At 41.7% G+C, this 19,602-nt stretch overlaps 1 protein-coding gene across 2 annotated transcripts; it reads right to left on the bottom strand.

The window, feature by feature from the left end:
• On the bottom strand, nt 1–17,721 carry LOC125902042 (granulocyte-macrophage colony-stimulating factor receptor subunit alpha-like). Of its 2 annotated transcripts, XM_049598131.1 has the most exons (10): nt 17,480–17,719; nt 16,898–16,971; nt 12,097–12,149; nt 11,820–11,974; nt 11,515–11,687; nt 7,817–7,950; nt 6,758–6,902; nt 6,517–6,622; nt 2,358–2,439; nt 1–2,238 (listed from the first exon to the last, which is right to left on the bottom strand). In XM_049598131.1, exons 2-10 carry the CDS (start codon nt 16,962–16,964, stop codon nt 2,146–2,148), a joined length of 1,008 nt encoding a protein of 335 aa, XP_049454088.1. In that variant the 5' UTR covers nt 16,965–16,971; nt 17,480–17,719; the 3' UTR covers nt 1–2,145. The 2 variants fall into 2 exon arrangements, with proteins under 2 accessions (XP_049454088.1, XP_049454089.1); XM_049598132.1 differs by lacking the exon at nt 6,517–6,622 and having other exon boundaries at nt 17,480–17,721.
• Between the last annotated feature and the right edge of the window lie 1,881 nt (nt 17,722–19,602).

Raw genomic sequence — 19,602 nt, 5'->3', positions numbered from 1 at the left:
TATAGTGCATCACTCAACTTTATTTCACACCCAAAAAGGCAAAAAGGTGTACACATTTTGTAGAAGCACACGATCTACATTTCAGGGCCAGCGAGTTCAGGCAGAGCGAACTCATCAACTGAACCCTTTGTTTCAGTCAAATACAAAACAATTCACAAGTCAATGACTATGCAGAGCAAAATCTGCCTTTTTTATAATATCCTTAGCATGTTTTGCAGTCACGTTGGTATACTTTTACATGTCTAAAAATGTATTTAAAGTGTTGAAGCAGCAATAAGGCTATAAAAGTATAAGTATAAGTGACATAAAACCACAATGTCCACACATATACACACCTACACATGGGGCTGGGTGATATGATGACTATGTACAATATATCAATATATTTTCAAGCAAGATATAGATTTAGATAACACTGTTTATATCAATATAGGGTCAAGCTGTGATATATAACGTATACCAGAGTGCACCTCTGCTCTCTCACACTCTCCACACAGCTCCGGCCCACTCACTCACAAGTTCTCCAGTTAAACTAAGGTGAAATTATTCTTCTGTGTTGAATGATGCCGTACCTACAGCGCAGGCCCTGCGTCAACGTAGAGCCTATGGTGTAGCCTGATGCGCACCTCTCCAGAAATGTAACTACATGTAGCGGCAATGCAGACCTCCTGTTTATTTTTGTAAGCTGAAACCATTTCCCTCAGTGGAAACGAAGATTTTATTTACTTTAATTTCACAGATAAGAAACAATAATTTGTGAAGACAAAAAAAGCCTCCACTAAAATAGCATTTTAAGTCTTGTGTGTGATTTATCCTGGCTTCATATGAGCAGAGGAAATCTCCGCCCGTCGCTAGGCTAATGTATACAATGTAAAATGCCATAGGCTTGTGCTAAAAACATTAGCATGTTGTATTTGTGGGGAAAATGTATTCAGCAAAAGACAAGTGCTTTGTCTGTGAATGCTGTGAGTTATGGTCAAGGTGATTTGTGTACTTGTGTTTGAAATTGTCTCTATTAAGCCGTGTTTAATGTGTGTTTCGAATCAACTAAACTTTACAGCACTTCACAGAAACCTCCACCTCCAACTAGTGTTATGGCAGAGAGACACAGACACACCACCACACAAGTGTAAATGCTCACAACGGCGTAGGCCATGTGTGTAGGGTCTGCTGCACAGGTATAAATCCCGCTTAAGAGAGACACAGAGCTGCTCCTCTGTTAAATCTGTCTGTTATTTGTCTGCAGTGCGACATTGGACTTTAAGTTGCACAACAACGCTACATCAGTCTGTGAGATGAATGAAATTCCCGCAGCAGCACACGTACAATACTGTGAGCCTTTTCCACTGTCATGTATGGCCACACTGAGTCAAGTCTCCCCAACCACAACCAATTCCTGACAACCATCCTTCTCCCCCTCAAACAAGCCGTGTGTTGTGAGACTCTCCTCATCGCTGTCTGCAGGAGACCAGGGAGAAAGACGTTTTTAAAAGTCTCTCAGTACTTTTGTAGCTTCTGACTGAATCTCTGTGGTTTGGAGTTTAGTTTGTCTCCTGCATCCTGTTTTTACCTCAGACATCTGCTTTATTTTGTTTCATGTTCACTACCAGCTGTGTTAGAAGTTGTGTGAAGTTGCTGCTTGAAAACTCAACATTTCCTTATTTTGCTGCTTCACAATAAAAGTTTTTACAACGCAAAATAACAAGGGACTTTTCTTGTGAAGAATTTATAGGAAATTAAATGTGTTTATAACTGAATTAGTAGAACTTTATTAGCGGCTTTTCTTCAATTAAGACAAGTGTAATAATACCGCAGCGAGGAAAGTAAAAGCAGAATCAGCCACAGTGAGATGTTGATGAAGAGCTGCAGACAACAGGCTCTTACTGCACCTTTGCAAACAGCTCACCTCCAACAGGTAAACTTCTTTTACCTGCCCTGCTGTGGAAAAACACATGCAGTAACACTAACAGGGGCCTTCAGCCGTGGATCAGCTTGCTACTTGCAACTGAACATGTAGCCCATATATATCGCCTTTCAGCCTGAAATTACAGAGATATGAATTTTGTCCATATCACCCAGCTCTAACAATACACACTTTGCATGCATTCAAAGCACCTGTGCATGGCATTAAACGTTATATTGCCTTTATAATGACTTTCCAGATTTTTGCTCTGTGTGCTCCTCTCCTTCTCTCACCTCTGTGATCTCAGGCTCAGCTGACGGGGCAGGGTGGAAGACCTGAAGACAACACAACACACAAAAAAGACAAAACATTGGCACCCTTTGTACACGTGTTTGTGGTTGGGTGAGTGCTAAAGAGTGTGATATCAGTTTGTGCAGTATGAGTGTGTACTTACACTGAATGCGTCATTTTTTTCCAGGAAACATTTGTACTTTGGTGGGGGGCGAGGAATCGGTGGAAACAGAACCTCAGACACCCTGAAACACACACAAAAAATACTTCACCCACAAAATGATCACTTGTGTGTCAGTTAGTCACCGCATGTTACCTTGGTGTTTTTGAAGAAAGGGTTGTTTTTCTCACATGCCTCCACAGAGAACAGATAACCCAAGACAGGTGAACATTCTTTGTGAATTGAAGTAAACAGGGTCCGCGTTAGCATCAGTTTACAAACTCTCACACAACTCGTGCAGTATAATCCAAGCCTCATTTATCCAGTGAGACTTGGACTAAAGACCCTTTTAGGGCTCGTTAGCTTGATGCTCTCCACCACAGGGCTGTAGGCTACATAGGAGTCTTTAAATGTCATCTTGTTGTGTTATTGGGAGCCAGAATAGAAGGAGTCATGGCTCAAAACTTAAATTTTATCACATACCAGCCACCACTGCCTGTCAACAAAAACAAAGACTGGAAATGGAATGGAAAAATCCCATCTGCTTTTTGACAAGGGAACCGGGGCGACCCTACCTTCACCCTTAGCCTACAAAAAAACATCATCCCTGGAGCACTCTATTGAGTCATCTCTGTGCAAAAGGGGCTATAGACTGTAAAATAAAGATGGACAACATGACAGCTCCCCAAAAGTGAAGCCAAAATATTCTGATCACCCCCTGGAGGTTGGCAGCAGCATAGATCATAAACCCTGTGTTAGAGGATGGGACAGGGGCCAAACTGCAAACTCAAAATACACTTAAAATACATTTTTTCCCCCCAGTGATGGTTTCTGTTGTTTCAGGTAGTTTTTGTTATGCTGATGTTTGTTCAAATGTTTACTTGTGTGATGAGTTTGGTTTTAATTAGTTATTTGATGCTATAAAAAGGGGCTGTGGCGTCATGATTGACAGCTGTGTGAGCCACTTGGTGTGCTTGCAATTAATGCTCTGCTTGCGATGGGTCTAACAGGTGAATGGGTGAGAACTGGTGGCAGCTGACGTATGCAGGATATTTTGGCTTAATATTTGTACAGGGGGGGTCAGTAGAGATTAGGGGTGTGCCATATCATCTCGTTCACGATAATAACAGCATCATTTTTAATATCAAATGAAAAATTCATGTTGTAATACTCACGATATTTTGACTTGTTACCCACGGCAACAACAAGCATTGCTGAAAGCGAAACTATTACAGACTCCGTGGTGGTTCCAGAAAGAGGAGCAGCTTCAGTAGTGTGGAATAAACTGTGGCGTCCTGAATGTTTAATGAACAGCCCCGGACTTCTTGGACTCTTTTAGTGTCTTACTGCTCAGAGGGAACTCATTCAGCGGCTCCTCTGGCAGCAGCACAGCGTCTCTCCCTCTACGAGGCTGAAGTTGGTACCTTATTCACAGCCTCTTATTGGAATTTTCCGGTCCACCATAAAAGTGTCATTACGCCTGTAGATGACGGTATTCAGTTGTTTTCCAACTAGCTTCCAATTCGGCACTTAAGGGGAAGGTTAAGGGGAAATTAACTTAATGTGCAGTGCGACTGTTTGTCCACTGATTGTCTGTTTTTTGTGACACTTCTTGATGTGAAAACATTTTAGACATTTTAGGTAAGACATTAACTTTGCCTGACATCCACTATTGTATTTGTGAAACATTTATTTTATTTCTGAAAATGTTAAAGGGGATATTTCACCGTTTTTGTTTTATACCTAGACCTCATTAGACCAGGTCCAGTACCAAATAGAATAAAGGTTTCACAAATCAGAAACTGTGTCTGAATGAATGTTTAGCCTCTGTAGGATAATCTAGGCCAGATTTGAGAAGTCTTGGTTACAGGTGCTTTTGATCTGGACCCAGTCTATTGTGGTCTGTATGCTGAAAAAATGGCGAAATGTGTCTTTATTGCATTTTCACAAGTCTAGGTACAGTGGGGGGTTTTTTTTATCTGGACCTGGTCTAATGAGGTCTAGGTATAAAACAAAAATGGTGAAATATCCCCTTTAACATTTTCACAAATAAAATAAATGTTTCACAAATACAATAGTGGGTGTCAGGCAAAGTTAATGTCTTACCTAAAATGTCGAAAATGTTTTCACATCAAGAAGTGTCACAAAAAACAGAAAATCAGTGGACAAACAGTCGCACTGCACATTAAGTTAATTTCCCCCCAACTTTCCCTTTAAGAGCCGAATCGGAAGCTGGCGAATCGGAAGCTAACTTCAGCGTCGTCAGTTCATGAATTAGTTGGAAAACGACTGAATACCGCCATCTACAGGTGTAATGACACCTTTAAGGTGGACCGGAAAATTCCAATAAGCGGCTGTGAATAAGGTACCAACTTCAGCCTCGTTCTCCCTCTCCTCTCACGCTGTGCGCAGTGCGCACACAGGAGTCTGTGTCCTCAAGTGATTTTGTCATAAACCTTTGGTAATGTAAACCTACGTGACGCACGCGGTCCAGGTGGGAAAAAAAACAACTCAGTCATTTAGGATTTTACTAAAAGAAGGGAATCACCTGTTGATTTATATATATAGATCCCAGGGAACATTTTTTTGCATATGGATGCTGTTTAAATGTGTAATTTGTGGTAGATTTTATTTTGTTGAACTATTAATATTGTATACAGAATCTGAATCTCTGAGTTACTGTTAAATGCATGTAAAATGTATGTAAAATACACTAATTTTAACTAAAGAAATGAGGGATCATTTTAGTTTTTACCGAATATTTGAAGGCAAATTGTAAAACTGTATCACTCATTCTGTTGCAATTCTCTGTTATTAAATTAATACATTTTGTTTAACTTATTTCTTATATCGTCATGAATATTGTTATTGCAGAAAACCTCTTAAATACTGTGATGTTATTTTAGGGCCATATCGCCCACCCCATGAGACACGTCATCCATCTTTATATACAGCCTACAGTGACACAGTAATAGATATACAAATGGTCTTATTTTTGGATGAACTGTTCTTCTAAGCACAAATGTCAGTACACATTTTAAACTCATCCTCATGCCATTTGCATCGGTTAAGTGATTTTGATAAATATTTTGTCTGTCAAAGTGAAACTGCCACAGAAAGAAGAAGTGCATCCTTCCGTTATCTCGTTTTGCATTTTCTTTATGTTGTGTTTTTCCCCTGTTTGGCTATTTTTGGAACTCAAACGGGGGTTTCTGTTTGAGCCTGAAGGAAGTTTAGCGTGGATGTTTTGCGGTGGCTTTTCAGCAAAAAAGACCACCACCTTTTCACACCTCTCACTTCTTCTTTCTGTTCTGTTTTTCCACTTAATCTAACTGCCTCTGGTGACTTCAGGGTCATTTTTGGCATCTGTCGCCCTTTCACATTTGAACAGAGAACAGAGTTTGTTACCAGATTAGAAACACCTCAATTAGGCAGATACAAAAAAATCAGGTGTGAAGAGAGGTAAGAAGGCTGTGAGAAGATGTGTGCATGTGTGAGGCTCTGCGTTGATGTAGAGCCCACACCGTAGCCTGACGTGAACCTTCCCAGAAATGTAACTACAGGCTCAGCGTTCTGCTCATCACTAGGCTAATTTATACAATGTAAAATGCCTTGTGCTAATAACGTTAGCATCTTATACTTGTTTGTAAAACGTGTTTAGTATAAGAGAGTTGTTTTGTCAGTGAACCTTGTGAGTTGTAATTGAGCCGAATTTTGTAACGTTACCTTTGTTAAATGTTGCTGTTGTCCCTGGCTTCATATGGATAGAGGAAAAGTCTGCTAGCTGCTAGGCTATTTTATACGATGTAAAATGCCATAGGCTTGCGCTAAAAACATTAGCATGTTGTATTGGTGGGGGAAATGTGTCCAGATAAAGACAAGTGCTTTGTCTCTGAATGCTGCGAGTTATACTGAAGCTGGTTTGTGTACTTGTGATTGAAATTATCGCTATTAAGCCATGTTTAATGTGTGTTCTGAATTGACTAAACTTTTCGTCATTTCACAGAAACACTGCCACCGACAAGTGTTTTGGAGGTGTAACTGCAGAGTGACACAGACACACCACCACATAAGTTTAAATGCTCACAACAGCATAGGCCACGTCTGTAGGCTACAGTGTAGGATCTGCGGCACAAGTATAAATCCCCTTTAGTTACAATACCTCTGATAGCGCACCAGCAGCAGCACAGCCAGGAGGATCATGGGTATTCCAAGTGATATTAAGATGATCACCACAGTGTTGAGTTTGTATATCGACTGTTCTACCCCTGAAGTCAGACACACACATATAAGTTATACTAAATATATAACACAGTGCACTCAGACTTAAAGACGTCGACCGATGGATGGAGAAAATAAAAAGTCATCAGCCTTTAGTTAGACCACTATCAGAGACAACTTACTGATGGCGTGACTCCAGTCACTCCATTGAGTAGCTTCTTGGCAGTCGCTTTTCTTTCTCGCCCTCATCCTCACACTGTAGGTACAGGTAGGATTTGCATTGGGCTCTGTATAAGACAGCCGCTCGGTCACATTTCTGGGTCTTTCCTGTATTAAAATGATAAAGATTCGGCAGAAAACACTGAGTAGGTCAATCTTATTTAGTTTTAATGTTTATTGTTATTGCCTTAATGTGGAAACAAACAAGTTTTCAACTTTTTCCCAGCTATTGCGTTTCTATTTGGTATGATTGTTGGCGCCACTTTTGCAAAGACAACCGGATCACTTTGTGGTATCCTCAGAGCCTTGCAACAATTCTCCTTCCTTCTTGTTTCCTTTTAGTTACTTTGGTTGTTTCACCATCCACCTTTTTTACTCATGGGGAAAGTGACTGCAAAGAACTGACATTGATACTCTCTGGTAACTGGGGATAGCTGCTGATAACTACCACAGAAACACAGTTCTTTTGTGCTGTAAATTGAGCCTTCATTTCCTGGGAGACTGTAGACAGAATTGACCCTTCGCTAAGTCCCGCCCCTGGACGCAGACTTGCCAATCATAACGTAGGATTGGGCTGGCTCAGACCAGAGTCTGACAACAACACAGCTGTGCTCCATTGACTCTACTGCAATCGTTTCAGATTTCCTTCATTTTCAGGCTGGTTTTGTGGATTTGGAGCTAAATGTTGTGCCTGGGGCACGTCGTGTATTAATGATACTTGTTACCTGGAGAGGTTGGAAAAAGATAAACGTTTCTTCCCTGTTCCAAATCCAAAATCAGACAGTTTTCACTGTAGGGTTAGCTAGCTAGCTACTGAAGATATAGCCTACTGAATGTATACACATGCTGCTTTTGCTTTTTAATGATTATAACAGTGAGAAAAAGGCTGACCCTGCTGTAGGGAAGCAGTGAAGGGAAGCAGGGAAACTTTGTCTTGTTTACGTGCACCAAATAACGCACTAAATGGTATATGTGATCTGGAATAATCAACATCTGTATCCATGCACACAGACATACCGTACCTGGTCACCCATGTCCAGCTGGTATTCAAAGCACGAGGGGTTAGAGTTTGCTCGACTGTGGGGCAGATCCCATGTCACCAACAGGTCTCCATCTTTAACTGATGCACTGATGTTCTGGGGTGGAGACAGGACCTCTGTGACACACACAACCACAAAGTTAGTTAAATAATTGATCATTCATGTTAAAAGGATGCTGTGGACTCTGGACAACTTCCAGTCTAAGCCTAGCAAATTAATTTATGTACCTAACTATAGGTTTTAAGAACAGGGTCATAATGTCATAAGAATAAAGTTTTAATTTAAGTGTCAAAGGTCCCCAGCAAAGAGATCACATGACCACACCTGAGGCAGGGAGCGTAACACAAACACTTGTGTCTGGAAAGGAACCGCGCCCCCCTCAGGTGTATTCACTTCCACCTAATGAGAGTTCATTTACTTATTTAATACTTGATTTACCTGATTATCACAATTTCTGTTGAGATATTTGATTTATTCCCTCCGACAAGGATGATATGTTTTCGGTTTGGTTTGTTTGCATGTCAGCAGGATTACAGAAAAACTGCTGGCCCAATTTTCATGGAACTTGGTGGAAGGATGTAGCATTGGCCGAGGAAGAACCCATCACTACAATGCTGTCATGGCATGTAGGCAAGCTGTCCCTGTCAGAAAGCGTCTGGGAGTCGAGCTCTATCGCCTGGTGAATAGGGCAGCCTACTGCAGCGGCTCCGACACTGTATGGTGAGTGATCAGCCTCTGCACAGTGAAGTATGAGGTGAAAAAACCCACATGAGTTCCAATATGAGCGTTCTCACAGCCATGGCATGGCCAGTGATCAGATATGTATCAGATTTAAGAACACATATGAAAGTGGCTCAGGTCTGATTGGAAAAATATTGGATTTTTGTGTCCACACTACTCTAAAAAGATCAGATCTGTGTCACGTCAGCGCAACAAATCAGATTTGGACCACATTTGCTTGTAATGTGAACGCAGTCGACGGGTGCTTCACACCTGCCCTGTTTGGTTTGGTTCAATTGAACTCAGGCGCTTATCAAAACAACCGGGCTGAGACCTTCTTGAAGAGGTGATTTGAACCAACTGCAGTCACATGACATATTGTTTGGGTTAAACATGAGCATGTTACAGTCCTGGAGGATTATTAATGTGCACCTCCTCCTGTACTGCCTTAATATGCACATTCAGCACATCCAATGCATCAAAACATTGTTTTCTAGTTGGAGGCGCGCCTCGTTTTCAAACTGTATGGTTTGACTAAAATGAACAATGACAGCAATATAGTCCACGATGAGCAGCGCTAAAATCAACCTGCGTAGTTGTCCCTCCATTGTGACATTAGAAAGTGTCACATTTATCTTGCAAGTGTACTCTTCTTCAACATTTTGTTTACTTCCTGGATTTTTCCAGCCAATTTCTGACCAATCAAGAGCAGCCTCCTGGTGCAGGCATTTTACCTGGTCCACTTGTACATGCTGCAGTGAGAACACAAACCACCTCTAGGCAATTGTGCAATTCAGTAAAAAAAAATAAATAAAAATAGTCCCTGATTCAGACCAAAGCAAGACAATTCTAGGTCTGAAAGCACCCTAAGTTGCTAGGGTCCAGGTCTTGGAATCTGTCTGACTGTTTTGTCTGTCACAGGAAACCACAGTTTCTCGGTTAAAACCCAAAAAGCACCATATGCTAAGCCCCATGCATAAGCAGTCTCTGTGGGTGCCCTTTCTCTCTTGATATATGTCTATCTCATGCACCTTTTGAAGTTTTTTTTTTTTTTTTTTTTTTTTTTAAACAAAGTCAGTTTGCTTTCTTTCTTCTCCGTTTTGGAACCCCAATTTTCCTTTTTTGTGGAAAGACATGATGGTGTACGTTAGTGCTCCAGCAGCATAAGAATTCAGTCACTCTGGGTATAGAAAAGAATCTAAGTGCAGGGATGGACTAAACTATTTTGTGCCTTGAAGGGGCGAGAGGGGAGCTTTCACTATTGTTTTATTCAAAGTTCAGTCTTTCAGTTGATTTATTAAGCCAGTTTTAATTCAATTATGGCAATAATTAAATAGAAATTAAAAACTACAAACAAAACCAACCTGGGTAGTGATCAAAGGAATGAGATTGTGAAAAGTGGCCAAAATGAGTTTCCTCTGTGGGGTGGCTTGGCTCAGCCCTTAGAGACAGGGGGAGGAGTTGTCTGTTTAGTAAGTGTTTGTGGTGCTTTTTGTGGTTGGTGTTAGAGTGGCTGTGCGTCACTTATCAGAACAAGGAAAGTGACTCATCAGTCAGTTCGAACGTCCATCCATCTGTCCCTTTCCATCCACTTAAGCCTGGCCGGTTCGCCGGGGCAGCAGGCTGAGCAAGGTGCCCCAGACGTCCCTCTCCCCAGCAACATTTTCCAGCTTCTCCAGGGGGACCCCGAGGTGTTCCCAGGCCAGGAAAACTAACAGGAGGTGCCCGGGAGGCATTTTGATCAGATGGCTGAACAAACTCAAGCGGTCCCTTTCAAAGCAAAGGAGTCAGTACACATCAAGGAAAAGGTGAAGAAGATGGGCACCAACTGAACCAGCATCCTGCCAGCTATTGTACAGGTGTTGTAAAATAAACTGGACCACATCTGTGCTGCATCAGTTTCCAACGGGATATCAGGAACTGAAATATCCTTTGTTTCATTGAAACTTGGCTAAATCCTGGACAGCGTCATTCAACAAGGAGTCTCTTTTTCTATTTGCTGATCCAACAGCAGTGGCACGGTGCTGTAGTGATTAGCATTGTCACCTCACAGGGTTCTCCAAGAGGGTTTTTGGTTTGGACCTAGGGTGGGGGAGCCCTCTGTGCAGAGTTTACATGTTCTCCCCGAGTCAGCGTGGATTTCTTCAGGTACTATGGCTTCCTCCCACAGTCCAAGGACATGCAGGTTGATTGGTGACTCCAAACCATTTCAGTTAAGTTACCTACCAGACATGGTACCTAGACCCTGGCATTTCCACTGCAAACCTACTCTTTCATGTGGGCGGGAATGGTGTCACTCACTTCTCCGTCCCGAACTCACCGTATTTCCTCATTACCGTAGACACAGAGGGAAGTCTGCACCTCGTTTATCGTCCACAGAACGAGGCTGCACGCCGAGATTTTCAGAACAAAATAAAACAGGCTGCAGTGAGAGACTCTCTCCATGGGATATTTAAAAATAGCAGGTTTGTGCATTTAGTCCTTCTCAGGCAAGCTCGGGGGTTTAGTGTGGCCGGACTCCACAGGAACTACGCTCTGCGCTGCTATTTTTTTCTCAGAGTGAGGATTAGAATATATGCAGTTCGCATAATCTGGTTGAAATTAATATATATAAACACTTGAAGATCCACTCATTACTAAAAGTGCATGTCATATAAAAACTAAAGTAATGGTAAGGTGATCACAGTGAAATTTAATGTGTGCTGATGCATTCACGTCATCAACTCATGCACTGAGTAACATTACAAGTTAACGTTCCACCTAAAAAGTCATTTTTTTCTCAGACTCCAGCTGCTGCAAGAGGCAGCAAAACATCCTTTCATTTATAGTAACAGTAATAAAACTCTTCACAGTATGAACAGTGGTTACATGAGCCTCAAAACCAGCCACAACTCAGCCACAATTTTAATGATTGACATGAAGACCTCAGCAACTACTCAGTGTTTGCCTTGGAGTGTTACCTATCATGTCCATGTCGTATGCGCAGGTATAAACCGTCCACTCGTGGTGCAGGGTTAAGTTAAAGCGGAGGATTACATGGCTCCCATGTTTGTGCAGATGTAAGGAACTCGATCCGACTCTTTCCCCAGGCGAAGCATTCAGAGAGCAAACTATTCTCTCATCATCACAAATACTGATTGAAAAGACAGAGACAGAAATTAACACTCTATATTATAATTTTTAAATGCCGGTTTTATAATAAGTGTACATTTATATCAATAAGTATTCATCAAAGCTTTATATGTCATTTAAAAAATATGAATACCTGATATGAACAAAGAGCTGCGTGTCCTTCTGTAGAGTGTGGAATGACCAGGAGCAGTTCAGTGTATTTGTTGGATAAAGGAGGCAGTGAAAATTATCATTCACCTCAGGCTCCTCTACATAATGTCCCTCCTTTGAAGTACTCTCTGGATATATCTGAAACAGTTCAAACATAAAGAACAGACTATAGAAATCAAAAATGTAATCTTCATTAAAGCAGGAAGCTTTTGTCGAGCCTGCGTGGCCTCTGGAAGTTGAAAAAACATTTTGATTCTCACATCGCCATGAATCTTTTCCAGCTGGCAGACATCTTGACTGTTGGCCTCCGTCTCTATTAAAAGAGGACACACATGAAGAGTTATAGCACAAGAGAAAACATAATTAGAAGCCATCAAGTTCTCACTTGACACACAGTGACCTGCAGACCAGTCTGAACATCAGTGCCAGTCCATCAAAATTTAAAACACGTTGCACTTTCTTTTCTGCAGTGCACCATGCTTAAAGGGACAGTTCACCCCAAAATCCAAAATACATATTTTTCTTCTTTAGTTCTATTTATCAGTCTAGACTGTTTTGGTGTAAATTGCAAAGTGTTGGAGATATCAGCTGTAGAGATGCCTGCCTTCTCTTTAATATATGGTGGTGCTCAGAGTGCCAAAAAAAAATACATCTGAAAAACTCAACAGCAATGTCTCTTTCCAGAAATCATGACCTGGTTACTCAAGATAATCCACAGACCTTGTTGTGAGCAGTTTCATGTAGGAACTATTTTCTTTCTACCAAACAACTCCTGCCAACTGTATCACTGCACAGAGGGATCTACTCATGGACAAGAGGCTGGAGCTTTAATGTTAGCTAGCACAGTGGTGCTAGGTGAGCCAGCAATAGATGCATTTTGAGCACCACTAGCCAAGTGCCATACAGTTCCATTTATTATGTATGAGTAAGACACTATTCTGTTTTACGACATTACGATGTTCTACGTCAAGGTTGTTGAGCTTTACATGTGTATGTTTGCGTTGGTGGTACAAATGGCACAGTGAAGTAAACGGCAGCTATTTTTTCATGCAAGACTGAAACTGAGTGAGACTCGTTATTCTTACACCACACAAGAATATAACACCATTATGTTGGAAAGAAGGCAGACATCTCTACAGCAGTTATCTCCATTGCTCGGCAACTCACACCAAAACAATCTAGACTGATAAATAGCATTACAGGTAAGAGAAAAAATATGTATTTTTGATTTTGGGGTGAACTGTCCCTTTAAGACTTTAACAATGGCCAAAAAAAACCATTTCAACAACTCAGCAGCAATTTCTCATAAGCCCCTTTTACTCCAAACACTTTGGGTATGGTACCTTAAACAAAATGTAGCTCCTCAGACATGGTACTTAGAACCTAGGTTCTAACCACAAACAGTACTCCTAAATATGGGCAGGGTTGTTGTCACTCACTTCTTCGTCCAGCGCTCACTGTATTTCCTCATTTATCAGTCTGCACCTCATTTATCGTCCCCAGAACAAGGTTGCACAGAACAAAATAGAACAGGCTGCAGTGAGAGTCTCTCTCTGTGGGATATTTAAAAATAGCAGGTTTGTGCATTTAGTCTTTCTCAGGCAAGCTCAGGTGTTTAGTGTTGCTGGAGCCCACAGGAACTACGCTCCGCAACACTTTTTTTTTTTTTTTTGCTGAGATGACATGAGGCACTTTTCCGCTCTGAGCTGCGGTATTTTTGACTCGAAGAGTTCAGAGCGCTCCAGCAAAAACACCAGGGGCCATATTCACAAAGCTTCCTCGTACAAAGAGTTGCTCCTTGTGACGAAATTCTAAGAAAATTCTTAGAATTGAGATGTTTTCTTAGAATTTCCCCTTAAAGTTAAGACTTGGTCCGTGTAGAGATAAAAGTTATTCACAGAGCATCTTAGCCCTTAAGAGAGCTCCTAAGGTGAAAGACTGGTAGGAGCAGGGAGGAGGGCTTCTAAGAGGTTTAGGAGTTTTCTAAGCAGAGGAGAAAATGGTGGAAACACAAAGAGGTCGGAGAAATGGTCTCTAAACACAAAATGACAGTGAGTAAATGAAATGCTACAGATGAGACTGTGCGGGAATAATGTTTGTGGTAGATCTCATTTGGGATATAACGCTAAATAAAGCTATAACACCAGGAAATAAAATAATCACAACACTAAGATATATGAATAACTGGAAACATGAAACAATGCAGCAGTGATGACTTGGGTCTGTCTCAACCTTCCATCAGCAGAGTGATCAAACTAACGGACTAGAGCTTAGATCGGGCCCAAAAATTTCAGCCCGACCCGGCCCAAGCCAGTGCACGTTATGTCCGAGACCGGCCTGGCCCATCCAATTAACTGTAATCATGGGCCCGCACCCGATTTAAACCCGACATTTTTCAATAAGTTGGCATTACAATTAACGCTAAGGACACACCGAGTGCGTTAGTGCCGCGCTTGACTGTCCACACAGGCAGCGCATTTCTCCTGCACTCTCCGCGCCGGTTAAACATCGATTCCACTCGTCTGTTCCCTTCAGTACTCATTTTTTCACTTCACCAGGTCATTTTAAACATGGGTAAGTCCATATTTTCATTGTTTTTTATAACATAATAAGTTAATGATAATTTGTCATTGCATGTCCATGTATTGAGCTTGTTGGGTAAACACTGAATGAATAGGGCATATTTTTTGCAGGCACGGCAAGCAGCTGTCCCTCCCACTTATCTCTACCACCCGCCCTCTCTCTCTCTTTCTGTATGTGTGAATTGCAACCCCCAACCTGTAGCCATTTCTCTCTCTCTCTCATATCTGACACTCTCTCTCTTTCTCTCTCTCTCTCTCTCGCTCTATAACCGACAACACTATCAATCTCATATGGTGATGCAGTCAATTTCATTTCCACTGGGTGTCCTCACACCTTGCAGGCTCACAAAGGGGTGTGTCTGTGACAACCAATCACACCTGTCAGAAGAAAGCATCACACTTACCAACAGGGTCAACCACACCTCCTTACTAAGATACAAGTTTCTGTCTCTTCCTCGCTCAGCGTTGCTCTGAGAACTTTCCTACATCACCCCTAAGCTCCTTACTAAAAGTTTTTAGGCTAAGTTAGGAGCTCTGTGGGAGTATTCTCAGAAAGTTTGTGAATACGGCCCCAGGTGCCTAGAGAACAGAAATGCGAGGCACGTCGCAATGCAAAAACAGCGAGCAAAAAGCTGAATTCTCATTAAAAACAATTACAAAAGGTCGTCTCCAGCTGCTAAAACACTTTCTGTGTGATCGAGGCCTTAATACAGTGTTTCCCAACTGGTCCAGCCACGGGGTCCACATTTCTCCTCAGGCATTAGTTTGCGATCCACACAGGTTTATTTAGTCAGCATCATATTTGCATTTGGCCATGTCTTAGAGCTAGTTTCCTGTCTCTGTCAACTACCTGTTTGTCAGTCACTCATTCTACAGCATGTCAGAATTAAAGCTCTGTACCAGAAATTCACTTTACTTAAAGGGCCAGTGTGTAAAATGGGTTGAAAACAGTGACATCAGTGGTCACATTCTAGATTGCAGGGCTCACTCGCTCACCCCTCCCGTCAGGTAAATGACGGTGGCCTCGTAGGGACAAAAAGCCTTGTGCACGAGTTTTTCAGGAGCAGGTCTATCTAGCGACGAGGTGAATGTTTATTTAGAAATCTAAACCATGTTACGATATTGTAATGAATCCCTCACGAGCAGGAGACCAGAGGAGCGTTCCGGAAAAAGGCCTGCTTATTTGAGCACTCCAGAAACTCCGGTAACACTCCAGGGGGTAAAAGACTCCGTCCCAAACTCTGACTCTTCTAGTGTAACAGACACACTTCATAACTTTACACACATACTCGTTTACCATTCCGAGTGGGGACCCCCCTCCCCTCTCTGCTCCACCAATCTCCAGCCCGCACACTGACTGACAGCGTAGCCGGTAAACAGAGCTCAACTGTTTATTTAGCCTAGCAATATCTCCGGACTATAGTAGCTGCAATGGACAAATTTGAACGTGATTTTGAAGAGTTTCTTGTAGCGGACACAGACCCAGAGCCATACCTGTTTGAGCCGGAGCATACAGATGAGGAACTCCATGTGTTTGATGCTGAGCGGGTGAGAAGAGAGGCTGAATGCACAGAATGGGATTCAGTGCTACTGCTGCCATCGTTGGGGAGATATATCATCAGGAGGAAAAGCGCCGCAGAGAGTGCATCACAAGGAGTGAAGTTGCGTCTTCTTTTCCTCGCAGATGACGGTTCGGGTTCATTCTCTCCTGTTGCGTGGTAAGCGTGGTCCATTCGCAAACTTTATAACTAAAAAAACTTTTCACTACTCTCTATCGACAAACTACTAACACTCTCTGCTGTTTCCTCCTCCTCCTTCCTTCCTTCCACTGTCTTCGTTGGTTCATTTATTCACGCCAAACGCGTTCTCTGGCTGGCTGGACTGTCTGCTCGGGCTGCCGTACATACATGGCGGCGCAAGATGGCAACCTCTCTAAAGCAAGGCCCTTGCTATATATATTTATAAAAGCATAATTATAAGGCTACGAAAACCAAACGAATTTTATTTTATAGCGATTATACACTTGTATAAACATATTAATGGGTAGAATATTCAGATTCAGATTCAGATTGACAGTAAACCATACCAAATATTACACACTGGCCCTTTAAAAAAAAATTGTGGTCCATTCGGAATGGACCTGCGACCTTCCTCTGGACTGCGACCCACCACTTGGGATCCACTGGTTTAATATATCAACATTTTCTGAGTCATTTCCCTTTATTGGGTGCAGGAAGCTGGTTTCCTCGAATACTGTACACAAGAAAAGCAGAAATTGCAACACCCCCCTGATGAAAACAAGATAGCCAGAAGTATTTGACGAATCAAACTGGTGCTGTAAAGATGCGACATTACAGTAATACCTGAAGTCCAACATTCATTAATGTATATCCATTAAGTGTGTGTGTGTCTGTGTGTGTGTGTGTGTGTGTGTGTGTGTGTGTGTGTGTGTGTGTGAGTCATGTCAAGAGATACGCACCACTTTGTGAGGCACACAAAACCAGCAGACCGGACCAAAGTATTGGATAAAGAGGAAGCAGTTCCATTACCAACCTGGGGGATTCACACATACAGAAACACATGCTCCTGAGCATACAGCATGTTGTGTAGGTTGAAGAAGCTGTCGTATCAGTCCACACTAACTTATTTCCTGACTGTTTATACTTCCCCTTTTTAAAAACCTAAATTTAGTGAACAACATCTGGTAAGATATCTCAGTGGGTAATCGAACACAAACAAACAGCTCTCTAAAAATGAGTCTTGATTCTTGTCTCGCTTATATTAAAATGTGAGTTTTAACAACATATACATATCCACTGCCTACAAAAGCTTTTACATTTTTCCACACACTAAAAAGAAAAGCAAGAAAAAGTTAGTGGTGTTTTGTTTTATTTACACAATCAGCTATACTACCCTCTCTCAAAAGTGCTAAATGGATAAACCTGTGATAAGATATTACAGGTGTTAGCTGTTTATAAATATAATCTAACAAATAATCCTCCTACAGCAGCTACACATTACATTGCCGTGATCGTAGATAGCATTACTCAAAAGTTGTTACCTCTGCCTGCTCCTCCACAGTCGCTTACTGTCTGTGCTGTCTGAAGACACATTTCTGTGGAAAGAAGAAGCATGACGTCATGTACTGTACAAAGCTTCAGGAAACAAAGGGGTTCTTCCTGTTTCTTTATCTCTCATACATATACCGCAACATCGAAACATTTTAAACACTTTGTAGGCTACTCGGCTTTTCTGTTATGTCCAAAGCAATGTGTTGATGAGAAATACACACACACACACAAACACAAGGTAGGCTACAAGTACACCAAGTCAATAACTTTTAATAATAAATCTGGTAGGTTTTTTTGTGAATCTGGAAACGTTTGAGTTATTATTATTATTGTTGTTATTGTTTTTATTATTATTATTATTATTATTTTATTTTATTTTATTTTATTTTAATTCATTTTTTATTTTTTAAATATTAAATTGATTTATAATTTACATATCTATTTATTTTTTATTTCTTTATTTAAAATGTTAAAAAATTTTGATCTTTACCAAATCAGACACTTTGTAATAAAAATTGATAACACTGATATGGCTGATACACACTACATATATATACAGTACAGGCCAAAAGTTTGGACACACCTTCTCATTCAATGCGTTTTCTTTATTTTCATGACTATTTACATTGTAGATTCTCACTGAAGGCATCAAAACTATGAATGAACACATGTGGAGTTATGTACTTAACAAAAAAAGGTGAAATAACTGAAAACATGTTTTATATTCTAGTTTCTTCAAAATAGCCACCCTTTGCTCTGATTACTGCTTTGCACACTCTTGGCATTCTCTCCATGAGCTTCAAGAGGTAGTCACCTGAAATGGTTTTCCAACAGTCTTGAAGGAGTTCCCAGAGGTGTTTAGCACTTGTTGGCCCCTTTGCCTTCACTCTGCGGTCCAGCTCACCCCAAACCATCTCAATTGGGTTCAGGTCCGGTGACTGTGGAGGCCAGGTCATCTGCCGCAGCACTCCATCACTCTCCTTCTTGGTCAAATAGCCCTTACACAGCCTGGAGGTGTGTTTGGGGTCATTGTCCTGTTGAAAAATAAATGACTGTCCAACTAAACGCAAACCGGATGGGATGGCATGTCGCTGCAGGATGCTGTGGTAGCCATGCTGGTTCAGTGTGCCTTCAATTTTGAATAAATCCCCAACAGTGTCACCAGCAAAACACCCCCACACCATCACACCTCCTCCTCCATGCTTCACAGTGGGAACCAGGCATGTGGAATCCATCCGTTCACCTTTTCTGCGTCTCACAAAGACACGGCGGTTGGAACCAAAGATCTCAAATTTGGACTCATCAGACCAAAGCACAGATTTCCATTGGTCTAATGTCCATTCCTTGTGTTTCTTGGCCCAAACAAATCTCTTCTGCTTGTTGCCTCTCCTTAGCAGTGGTTTCCTAGCAGCTATTTGACCATGAAGGCCTGATTCGCGCAGTCTCCTCTTAACAGTTGTTCTAGAGATGGGTCTGCTGCTAGAACTCTGTGTGGCATTCATCTGCTCTCTGATCTGAGTTGCTGTTAACTTGCGATTTCTGAGGCTGGTGACTCGGATGAACTTATCCTCAGAAGCAGAGGTGACTCTTGGTCTTCCTTTCCTGGGTCGGTCCTCATGTGTGCCAGTTTTGTTGTAGCGCTCTAGTAAGCTCTAGTAAGTCCTTAAAAACTCTCCAGCTAATTCAGAATGCAGCAGCACGTGTACTAACAGGAACTAAGAAACGTGATCATATCTCTCCTGTTTTAGCTTCTCTGCACTGGCTCCCTGTAAAATCCAGAATTGAATTTAAAATCCTACTGTTAACTTATAAAGCTCTAAATGGTCAAGCCCCGTCATATCTTAGAGAGCTCATAGTGCCATATTATCCCACCAGAACACTGCGCTCTGAGAACGCAGGGTTACTCGTGGTCCCTAAAGTCTCCAAAAGTAGATCAGGAGCCAGAGCCTTCAGCTATCAGGCTCCTCTCCTGTGGAATCATCTTCCTGTTACGGTCCGGGAGGCAGACACCGTCTCCACATTTAAGACTAGACTTAAGACTTTCCTCTTTGATAAAGCTTATAGTTAGGGCTGGCTCAGGCTTGCCTTGTACCAGCCCCTAGTTAGGCTGACT

Source organism: Epinephelus fuscoguttatus, linkage group LG15 (assembly GCF_011397635.1).
Source record: "Epinephelus fuscoguttatus linkage group LG15, E.fuscoguttatus.final_Chr_v1".
Taxonomy (NCBI): Eukaryota; Metazoa; Chordata; class Actinopteri; order Perciformes; family Serranidae; genus Epinephelus; species Epinephelus fuscoguttatus.
Note: the sequence above shows the minus strand (reverse complement) of the source record. Positions and strands in the feature narration are given on the sequence as shown.

Coding starts and splice junctions, on each gene's coding strand:
- LOC125902042 (XM_049598131.1), bottom strand. CDS start 16,964: ATGGAACTGCTTCCTCTTTATCCAATACTTTGGTCCGGTCTGCTGGTT. Junction 11,975..12,096: donor TGGAAAAGATTCATGGCGAT/GTGAGAATCAAA, acceptor GAACTGTTTCAG/ATATATCCAGAGAGTACTTC. Junction 6,623..6,757: donor TGACTGGAGTCACGCCATCA/GTAAGTTGTCTC, acceptor GTCTGACTTCAG/GGGTAGAACAGTCGATATAC.